Raw genomic sequence first — 12,060 nt, 5'->3', positions numbered from 1 at the left:
CATGCCTCCAACTTCCATCCAGGACACACCACATGATCCATTGTCTATAGCCAAGCTCTAAGATACAACCGCATATGCTCCAATCCCTCAGACAGAGACAAGCACCTACAAGATCTCTATCAAGCATTCTTAAAACTACAGTACCCACCTGCTGAAGTGAAAAAACAGATTCACAGAGCCAGACGAGTACCCAGAAGTCACCTGCTACAAGACAGGCCCAACAAAGAAAATAACAGAACATCACTAGCTGTCACCTTCAGCTCCCAACTAAAACCTCTTCAGCGCATCATCAAAGATCTACAACCTATCCTGAAAGATGATCCTTCACTCTCACTGATCTTGGAAACAGACCTGACCTTGCTTACAGACAGCCCCCCAACCTGAAGCAAATACTCACCAGCAACCACACACCACTGAACAAAAACACTGACCCAGGAACCTATCCTTGCAACAAAGCCCAATGCCAACTTTGTCCACATATCTATTCAAGGGACATCATCCTAGGACCTAATCACATCAGCCATGCCATCAGGGGCTCATTCACCTGCACATCTACCAATATGATATATGCCATCATGTGCCAGCAATGCCCCTCTGCCATGTACATTGGCCAAACCGGACAGTCTCTATGCAAAAGAATTAATGGACACAAATCTGACATCAGAAATCATAACATTCAAAAACCAGTGGGAGAACACTTTAACCTGTCTGGTCACTCAATGACAGACCTGTGGGTGGCAATTTTGCAGCAGAAAAGCTTCAAAAACAGACTCCAATGAGAAACTGCTGAGCTTGAATTGATATGCAAACTAGATACAATCAACTTAGGCTTGAATAGAGACTGGGAATGGCTGAGCCATTACAAACATTGAATCTATCTCCCCTTGTAAGTATTCTCACACTTCTTATCAAACTAACTGTACTGGGCTATCTTGATTATCACTTCAAAAGTTTTTTTCTCTTACTTAATTGGCTTCTCAGAGTTGGTAAGACGATTCCCATCTTTTCATGCTCTCTATATGTGTATATATATCTCCTCAATATATGTTCCATTCTATGCATCCGATGAAGTGGGCTGTAGCCCACAAAAGCTTATGCTCAAATAAATTTGTTAGTCTCTAAGGTGCCACAAGTACTCCTGTTCTTTTTGCGGATACAGACTAACATGGCTGCTACTCTGAAACCAGCCAGGTCAGAGACATCCTCTCCTGACCCTCCCCAGATAAGGTGGGAAGGGATGGGATGGGGAGAATGTGGGGGTCCTGGGAAAGGGGTGGGGTCATGTGGAGGATGGTCACAAGGGTTACTCCCCTGACTCCCAGCTTCTCCCCCCGAAAAAATTTCCCCACCAGTTGCTGTCCTGGCCCATTAGGGTAAGCAGCTGGCACGCCCGGACACTTTGTTTACTTAGGTTTACCTCCGTGCCTGCGGATGCGTGAGGTAAACAAACCATCTTGGACCACCGGCGGCTTATCCTGATGGCCCGGGAGCCAAAGTTTGCTGACCTCTGAATTATAGGGTCGGTTTACCTCTGAATTATAGGGTCGGTTTATGAACGGGTTATAACATTTTTTCCATTTTTACTTATCCATCTTGGGGGGGGGGGTCGGTTTATAAACGAACCGGCTTATGATCGAGTATATACGGTAATTTGTTTAGAAATTACATCAGCTGCGTCCTACATTCCTGACCTTTCCCTATGAAGGAGCTAAGATGGACTCTTGGTTTTCAGCATGAGGATATTTTTGTAGTGTTGTTCAGATTAACATGACTTTTCTTTATTATAAGAGGTTATGCTTTTTTCTTAAAAGAAATAGGCTGATTTCTAATAGCCATGGGGAAATATAGAGCAAATAAAATGAACCTGTATTGTTTATTTTTCCTTCCTGATGCATAAAGATAGCCTCAAAAGGTACGTCTATACTGCAACAGCTGGAGGGACAGTCCACAGCAATGGTTCTTAATATTTAAGATGTGCTTTCCCCAGAGGAGTGGATAGGGTACTGATCATACCCACACACACATTATGGGGCATGGACACTGCAATTAGTGGATGTGCTGAAAGGAACTCCCTGCACCCTCTCTAGTCTCAACTGTTCCTATAGGACACTAAATTTCTGATTTAGTACTTTGACCATTTTTCAGAGTAGCAGCCGTGTTAGTCTGTATCCGCAAAAAGAACAGGAGTACTTGTGGCACCTTAGAGACTAACAAATTTTATTAGAGCATAAGCTTTCGTGGGCTACAGCCCACTTCTTCGAGTGGAACCATGCTCTAATGCTCTAATAAATTTGTTAGTCTCTAAGGTGCCACAAGTACTCCTGTTCTTTTTACTCTGACCATTACACTCAACACCTTGAACTACATGTAGTTCCTTCCTAATATAAAGTCACAATATACACCTTCATGACCACAGCTCACACTTTTTCTTTAGCTCACAATACATGCACTACAGTCACTATTAAACTCCATTTAGTCTGAAATCAGAGTACTTCCAAGAGTGAATTAAAATCTTATTACCTAATGATCCTGCCCATAGAGGGGTCATTGTCAAAACAATGTCAAACTTCAGTGGCATTAAACCACTTAAAATATCTACATTATAAATATAATATACCAATAGAAAGGTCAATCTTTTTTTTTAAAAAGTGACACCTCACAGAAAGATTGTAAGTGTAAAGTAATGGCAAAGAACTTTAATATCCTCTGATAAAAGGTGCTTTATACACATTATTATTATTATTATATATAAAGTTTCTGCAGTTGGTAGGAATATCTATTGGTTTTAAAGTTCATAAAAATGTTAATTGTTTTTCAAACTTCTCATTAGGATGAATAATTAGAAATTGCTTTTTTAATATATGGTAGTGGTGGAAGGGGTAGATTTTGCAATGTTCCTGTGGAGTACACAATAAATATAAATGAAACTAGAAACCCACCCAGCACTGATGGAGAAAGAAACCCACACAAACAACAAGTTTGTATGTCAGTGATATGCAAAACAAGAATAGTAGATTTAAAATTAATTATGCGGTCAGTGCCTATCCTAGAGTATATTTAGAATTAATTGCTAGTGTCCCAAACAAAATAGCTGGACTTTTAAAAATTATTTGCAGGTCGCTTTTAAGAAAGTGGATTTGTCTTTTCATTTACCACCATATGAAAACCAAGGACATACATACAGTGTCTTGTTGCACCTCCACAGTCAGTGAGCACCCGGGTCTCTTCACCTTTAATGATGTTCAGTGGATTTTTCACAAAGATACCCACATGCATTATTTCTTAAATTATTTTGAGGGGCTTCACAATATTGTACCCTTCACAACATAAGCTCATTATGCTCGTATAACATAACAATATATTTAGAGGAAGAAATAATCATCCACATTCTATCCTGTTTTCCAGTTTTGGCAAAAGAATTGACATTTGTACCTGACATATCTAGAGATTTAAAGAAAATGCTAATATTTGAACTGTGATGGTTCTTAAAAGTTTTTCTTTGGAGAGGGATGGGAGCAGGTTGAAGCTAGTAGACAGTGAATGCACTCAGAAGTTTAAAATCTCTAACTTCCTTTTTTTTTACTTTTTAATTTAAACACCAAAACTTTTCAAATAATAAAAATATATAACTACATTTCACAGGACTACCTAGAGATTTAGAATACTAATTATTTCACTGTTCTTCAGTTAAGTATTATAGAGTGGATATATATCAAATTCCAAGCAGCTCTGTTCTCACCACAAAACTGTAATTCATGGATCAATGGGAAAAGGAGCTGAATGAATATGTACACGCTGGAGGCCTGAGAATAGTTGTGCTAGAAGCCAGAAATGCTTCCCTGTGTCATTAATAGAAATGCAATACAAACTATCTATCAGCATATATTTTACACCAGCATGAATAATCCCTATATATCCCAGTACACCAGATTTATACTGGATAAACTGTACAAAACGGGCTAGTGTTCTAAAAGAGTGAGTTTTTCAAGGAAATGTGTGCATATAAATCCAAATCCTCCATCCGATGTGACACCCAAGTGGTTAAATGTTGTGCCCAGTAACTCAATGGAAACTTTGCCATTGACTTTAATTGGGTCAGGATTACACCCAGCACACTTAATGCAAAGGAAACTGGCTGGGCTGAATCCCTGTGTGAGGTTGAATCAACAGATCATGATTGCTGGAACCTTGGGAAAATGACCCTGGTGTCTGGTTGTGCCTGAAAGTTCTGTGTCTCAGCCCCACAACTTTTTGTTGTGTGTTGCAGAACAAAAACACTTTATATGGACTTTGTTCAGCTATTCAAAATTTGGCGTGTGCTGACCAAATTCTAGCTGTAAATGTGCCTAACAATATAGGTCTAATTTTTCAGAAGTGTCTAGAGATTCTGGGTGCTCATTTTGAAACAATTTAAATTTAACTATGTTCTGAGCACCTCTCCTCTGAAAATTAAACCCCTACCTCTAAAGCGTTTCCACCTGGGCACCCAAAAATGGAATCACTAGTGACTTTTGACAGTCTTGGCCCTGGTTCACACTGTTGTGAGGTGAACAACTTGCAACTAAAATAACCAAGACCTAGAATAACTGTTGTCTATAGTGCTATTAGCTTAGCGATCCCTCACCCTTTTGATGGAGACAGGTGAAAAGGACTAATCTATGTATGGAAAACACTGAGGTCACTAAATGAGTCTGTTCCTAAACAGATGAAGTATTTAAATTTGAAAAATCCTAGAACCTTCTTTAATATCAAGAAAACACTATAAACAGTTGTAGTCGGCCACATGTTAGCCATATCTGGGTCCGCAGCATATTGAGCCCTACTTAGCTGTACCTTTTTACTCTATATTTTTCTATTTTGATATTTCTCTTCTGATCACACTGTAATATTTAATGATGTGCTCGACTCCTCTGCTATAAGGTAAAGTATTTTCATGTATTTCTGTAACTAACTGATATTTTTCTGTGATTTGAGAGCTATTTTTCCTCTCTTATTTTTTGTTCTCTTCTCTGTAGAGGCCTCCTATTTATGTGTAGAGACACCAAGGGGTTTTTTTGGGTAAGAGAAGTCTGGAATGAGGGGCAATACCTTGGCTTTACAGGAGAATTAACTCAATGGCATATTAATATATTTTCTCTCTCTAACTACTAGGAAATGATAGTACTTTGCTATTGTTTGAAAAGGTGTACTCACTAAAAATGAGGAGTAAATCAGAGCTTCCCTATACATATAGACTTTCGCTTTCTTATGTTATGGCCTATTATTGGATTGGATTTAACATATACTTTTATTTATTTTTTTCTGAATAAAAATCTGCTGCTGAATAAAAGAAAATGCTGCGTAATCTGTCCTGAATATATTTAATTTTACTTTGCATGTGTGCTCTCATCTAATCCTCTTTGTTCAGAGAACAACCACCTGGGTTGAAACGGTCTGTATTTAAGATGTTATGTACTTCAGTCAATTGCCCTATTGATCATAGTTTTTCCAAGCCATATAAAGTTGGCTTTAATTTTTAAGCCACTCAGATAGAGCACCTTCTCAAATGGCATGGTACTGTATCAGTGACAGTACCACATTAAGGGGCATCAGATATTTTTTATGCCTTACTCTGAAGTATCTGAGACTGGTTCAAGTCTATGACTGAGACCTGGATTACCAGAGTTCAAGATGAGAGAGACCTATCTGTCTTTCATCTTCCCCATCTGCAAAATGGGGAGGATAATAGTAACTAAAGGGCTGCTGTGGTTGTCTAATATTTGTAAAGCACTTTTCAATAATGTTTTACATCTTCAGTGTGGCATATCTCCATCACCATTTGCCACACATGGAGACAAGATATTGACTGGATGGCTCATTGGTCTGTTCTGCTATAGCATTTTCTATGGCACAAGTGGCACCCTTCTGCAGACGGGGGTTTAGTGTGGGAGGAAACAAAGCAAGGTGAACATTAAAGAGCTTTGTCCGGTCAGAAGGAAGAGCCTGCCACCTCCCAACCTTGTTGGTCCCAAGGGCATGGCATGTGAGGGTGACAGGCCTTCAGTACTGTGAGTGGTCAGGTCCACCATACTGCTATTCTGCCCCCCCCCCACCAACCCTAGCATCATGGCTCCTGCAGACATTGGGATGCCACTGACCACTCACTGCAATTACAGAAAACTCCCTACACTCTGAATAGGATGCAGACATGAGGTCTAAGTTATTGTTGCTTCAGGAAGTATTAAATTAGGTAGGAATAGCCAAGCTGATCTCTGATGCTCAGGACAGAAAAGTGCAGTAAATAATAACTTCTTCCCCTCATGCCCCCCAGAATGTTGGACCATGATCCCCCGATGCATCCACAGAGTCCCAAGACACGGGGGGAATGATGCCATGATCCACCAGATCTAGCAGAAGCTGAGGGACAATCTGGCCCCTTTAACTTTAAACAGAACTTGGAACCTTACCGACATAATTTGTTACCTGTGAATGCTCTAATGAATCTAACCTATTTTTGTTTCTCCCTAGAGTTGGGCTCAAAGAGGACTTTTGCCATCTTAAATACTCTGAAAAGCACAGCTCAGCATCTGTCAGCTGAAATGAATAGCAAGTGTGGGAGAACAACATGGGGGTGATGGTTTTGTATGTAATGTTTTTCTATAACGGGCATAACAACATGAGTGTGGGGAGAAGAATTAAGCTGAGAAGGGGTAGAAGGAAAATTTATTTTCAATAATTAAAACAGAGTTTAAAAAGCATGCATTAGAGGGAGAAAGATGAAAATTTTTGTAATTAAAATAGATTTTACAGTTTATTGTAGGAATGAGGTACTTGGCTGGAGAGGGGACAGGAAATCTTTATTAAATTTAAATAGAAAACTGTTTAAAATGAGGCTGTAAGGACTAAATTGGAGAAGTTAAGGGAGGCAGCTGTGATAACTATCAAACTATTTTACTCTACTGTGCAGAAAGACTGTAGACGACAAATATGAAAAACATTCTGCATTTTAACTGTCTGAGGGTGTCCATTTGAAAACTGTTTATACTACATCACTTCGTGTTCAGTCAAAATGTAAGCACGATGTGCTTAAGAAAACGCAGAGGGAATTTCTAAGTCAAACATACTCAGTTATTCAAATCAGAAGTATTAATACATTTATGTATACATCATTAAACACTATTCATCATAGATTACAAAAAATCAACACTTGTATTTATTTCCTATCTCGATCCGCATTTATCTCAATACTGCTTCTCCTTTTCAAGTCACTGAATAGATATTGAATAGATTTTGAACAGCTGCATAGCCTCTTCAGAGCCCTATTTATTCCAGAAATCAATAATCATTATCCTATATGGATATTCAGGACCACAGGGGACCCTGTTAACATTAAAAGGTTTTACAAAGAAAATATCAAAAACTAAACCAAACAAAAAACCCCAAAGAAATTACAATGGTAAAATTCAGTGTACTTGTCTAAATTCATGTTGACAGCCTGTTACTCTTTCAGGATACATGAGATAATTTATAAAGATAGTAAAAGAAATGAAATCAGGTCACATAGTGACCACTAATTAGCTACACAAGACAATATAATTATAAGACCAAGTGTGAATGGAATAAATAACATAATTGCCAGCACCAGTGAAGAGACATTACCTTTAAAATTGTAATATTCCAGGTAAAACTCTCTACTGCTTTTTGTAGTTTCCTTTCTTTTAAACCTTCCTTTGCTCCTATATTGTGCAGGTTTTCATGGAACTCCATTGCTGTGGATGGTGAAAAAGATGAATTTAGTATCTTGGTATTTACTTTGAATTTTCATGATAGTAGAGTTAGATTTTCTAGAAACATTTCATATAAATAGCTTCCTGGAACTGCTGTCAGAAGCTTTGATAAATCTGAACTGGAATAAGGCAAAGATGAGAGACTGAAAATAAAGTCATAATGAAAAAACAAATTGAAGGATGGGTGAAAAATCTGCACATTTTTATTCTATACTGGCAAATGTTCATGTTTTCAGTCATACAAACTTAACCAACATGTCAATGTACATTTATTCTCTAAGAAAAAGGTAGCATGTTGTAAGTTATTATGGGGTTATATAAAAGCATTACGATCTTTACTGTACAAAAAGCCACAATACTTGCAATCAAATTCATTGTACTATATATAAAGGTATTTTTGTCAGTTGCTGTAATATGGAAACAGTTAACTTCATGAAATGTTATCCTCTGACAAATGTATTTTGCATCTTGGTCTTTCATGCATTAAATCTAGATAATGGATAATATGACAGAACCATAGCATTGTTTATACCAATGGACGCAAGTTTACTCTTTAAGAAATGTAACTTACGTCCCACATCGCTGTTGTTTCATGTCATATATGGTAAATTTAGAATAAAAACACTGATATCTTCTTCATACAAGGCTAGAATTGGCTCCCTCATGTGCCCAGGCAGTGCAGCTAGTATGGTACTGCTGCACAAAGAGAAGGGCAGGATACAGAGAACTATACTCTGTGGCACTCCATCTATGGCTAGGTCTACACTATGAGCTAGTGGTTTGATTCCTCTGCTTGTGTACACATACTTGCACTGGACAGATGTCAAGTAATTGTCTCAATGCCACTCTGTAGTCTCAGGTTGGGGATTCTGTTCCACACCCCTAAATTCCCTGACTCAGAAGATGTGGTCCGTAATGTACAATACTGTAGTAATGTCATGCAATAACATACAGATACGAACAACACACACACATTTTTCCTTAATCCCCCACCTCTTCTGTGTCTACAGGTCAGATTTATGTTTTTTGTGTTCAGATTTCTTTTTCTGTTCTGGACAAACTAAGTGTTCTACCTGTTCATAACAGTCACATGCAGTCATATCTCAAACCCAGGTACATTAAAAAGGTTGAATCCCAAAGCCATCGTTTTTTAAAAGCTTCATAAATTGATTTGAATGACAAAGTGGTTGTTTATGCATTTATTATATTTTTAAACTGACTGCAAGGAAAACTAAAATAGTGAATTCCTTATCTGAATTAAACTAATGTATCATTTTTATTTAAAAACATTAACTTCCTCATAACTCTGACTCAGTCTCTGGAGTGCAGCCTCAATTAAACCATTCATTATGTATTTGCCCAGCACAGATTATCAACCAGGTGAAAAATTAAAATTCATTCATCCATAGTATTTATTTCCTGTCCAAATGATCTACAATCAGTTTAACAATATGCCTATGGATAGACTTGTAGACCCACAGCTACAATGTCCAACTCCTACCACAGCCATGAAAATACAACTTTTTTTATGTATAGTTGGAGTCCTCTAAATACATTGTTTCCCCAGATTCACAGTTTTGGATACACAGTGCTGCATTCAGCATCTTAGAAGGAATGCAGACCAATTCTACAGGAGATAGGTACACGGGCCCTGCCTCTTTGTTTCTTAACCATCTTCCCACCAGTAATAGTCAAAGACAAGCAGGGAGGAAGGAATGCAAGTGCGGATGCAATACATTCAGGATGAGGGGTTCAGAGCATACACAAGTTTACTCAAGATTAGATTGATGTTTGGGGATCGGGAAGGTAGCTTTAGGGCTGCTTCTGCACTATGACTGAGCTGCGCTTGGATATTTTGACCAGTGGCTGCTGCAAGGAACTGGTTGCAGGTCTCTAATCCTCAGTTTCCCATCCCCACAATGGATTCTATGCCAGTGGAGAGTCAGGCATAGTGAGGTTCTGATTCATCCCTCTCTCCCTATCATGCATGCATGCTCACACCCAGAAAACCTTTGACAAGTACCTTCATTTCCCGACTGTTGGGATGGGAGTGGGGCAGCTGACATAGGAGATGGTAGAGCTGGTGGAAAATTCCCCAAGGGGAATTCTCCGCTATTTGCAGCTATCTTAATTGCCATTTTGTGTCATGTACGCTCTGCAGAGTGGCTTCAGCAGAACAGAGACTAGTTGACTATGAACAAAGTTTGCTTTCTACCAGCTCAGGAAAAGCCATGCTAGCTGCCAAGTAAACCTGGATTAAGACCATGTGATGTGTCTCACCTTAATGAGCACCAGCCTACATACACCCCAAAATATTTTTAAGAGGCAAAACAAAAACATCCTATCGTAAACCACCAATCTTAATTAAAATAGGATAAGTTTTTAAATAATCTAGTAAAATTAAATAATTTAATTTTCTATTAATTACTGTCAACTCCGTCTTTTAACATATATAGTCTTTGACAAGTGCTAACACACTAGGAAAGGAATATGGTGTAACTAATCTCACACTTTGTGACGATCAGTTCTCTGTATTGCTTTCATCCTATTATAGAATCAACAAGCACTAACATTAATGTTATTTTTATATCTTCAAACCATTGTTCTATCTTTTACAGCTTCATTTTGATTCAGATCTGAATCAGTCCTCGAAGCTTTTGCAAAAATGTTTTGCTCTTGGGAAAAATGTATATTTCAAAATGTTAGGAACTTTGCAACAAACAGATATTTCTGACTGAATGTACTTAATGGAAGCTAGTTTTTCCACAGGATTAACTTGTGGCAAAATATTTTAAGGTCATTTATATAAAATCTACTGTAACTCACACTGGATTATCAGCAGTACTAATATATTAGTATTGAAAGTACTGTGCATTGACATTGCTATTGACTGGAACACACTTTACAATTTGTAGGGCCTCAAGCTGTTTGAAGGGAAAAAGATGAGTCCATGAATTGCCTCTATTTCCAGTTCTGTTGCTGTATAGTGAGGGGTGTGAAAGATGCTGTGGTGTTGCCTCTCTCTCCAGTCCCACAGCTGGAGAGAGATCTAAACTCAGTATAGACATGATTTTGTAAGGTACTAAGCATTATGGCCCAGATTCAGCAATGCATTTAAGCCATAGTCCCGTTGAGGTCAGTGTGCCTATTCACATGTTTAAAGTTGAGTTGCTGGATCAAGACCAGAGTGTTCAGCACTTGGCAGGATTGAGCTCTATGTGAGTTGCAGAAGCCCCAAGTAAACAGGGCACCAAATGGCTGCTTGTTTTGCTTGTGATTCTTTCTGGCCATTTCTTGCATTACTACTAGCTAACAACTGATACAACAACAGTAACAGACAAATGACTATAAATTGATGTGGGGAAGACAGAGAAGGGAACTAAGGAGGAAAGACATGGTTTCTCATTCAGAAATAAATGAAATGGGAAACACATTTGCACAAAATCATGTAAAACCCCCCTAAACTAATATATACTTGTAGTGAAAACTTATCTATAAAATTAAATACAGAATATATTAACTGGAGACATAGAAAACATTGTTTTTGCAGGATATAATTTCTTATTTTTTTTTTTTTTTACAAGTGCAAGTTCAAATTTAGCTCTCATTAAGATATATGAAATGAATCTAGTATTCAAGCAGGTTTAATTACTTTTATTATTATTATTCTTAGCTCATTAATATGTTGGACTGTCTGATTGATAACAGACACTAGACTACACTAAACCGGAATTATTAGATTATTCAGAGCTGTATTCCTGTATATACCATCTGTCTAATCCACAAAGCACTAGTTACCCATCTTTTCTAGCTTTGCTGACAGCTGTCAAAAATGGACAACAAGCTAAAGTTTCTGAGAGATTATGAGGATTACATATGATACCCAAGAATGCTAAAGCAACTTTCAGCTGTTAATGATTCACTATGTTCATGCAAGGAAAACCCCCAGGAAAATATATAAACACACTGTTACTCTCAGTGAGCAAGAATATCTGGTTTTCTTTGCTAGGGCCAAACTTTTAGATATGAGAAAATGCCACACTTAATTCAAGCTATACTATGTCTAAGAAGAAGATTTTTTTCTTGATTTAGGCTATAGCTCATTCCACGCTACAACTCTAATTCAGCATGATCAACGTAATTAGGGTCAAACTGAAACATTTAGACACTGGCCTGAACAGGAATAGGGGATAATGTGGAGCAAAACTGTCACATGTGGAGAGACGATGTTTCAGTGTAGTACACTCTCTCCCTGAGCAGCCAAGTGCATTTGGAATGATGCAATCTGCTTTGT

The 12,060-nt window shown here is 38.0% G+C and overlaps 1 protein-coding gene across 6 annotated transcripts in view; it reads right to left on the bottom strand.

Annotated features, from left to right (window-relative positions):
- The window catches only part of PLCL2 (phospholipase C like 2), a 201,879-nt gene that overhangs the window by 10,913 nt on the left and 178,906 nt on the right, over positions 1–12,060 (bottom strand). For all 6 annotated transcript variants that reach the window (XR_004644470.1, XM_034760744.1, XM_034760745.1 and 3 more), the window contains one exon: positions 7,639–7,748. Coding sequence is in view for 5 of the 6 variants with exons in the window: in XM_034760744.1 (XP_034616635.1) it covers positions 7,639–7,748 (110 nt within the window). In the remaining variant the exon portion in view is untranslated. The remainder of the gene's footprint in view (positions 1–7,638; positions 7,749–12,060) is intronic.

This window comes from Trachemys scripta, chromosome 2 (assembly GCF_013100865.1).
Source record: "Trachemys scripta elegans isolate TJP31775 chromosome 2, CAS_Tse_1.0, whole genome shotgun sequence".
In the NCBI taxonomy this organism is placed as follows: domain Eukaryota; kingdom Metazoa; phylum Chordata; order Testudines; family Emydidae; genus Trachemys; species Trachemys scripta.
This window is presented reverse-complemented; position numbering and strand designations above follow the sequence as displayed.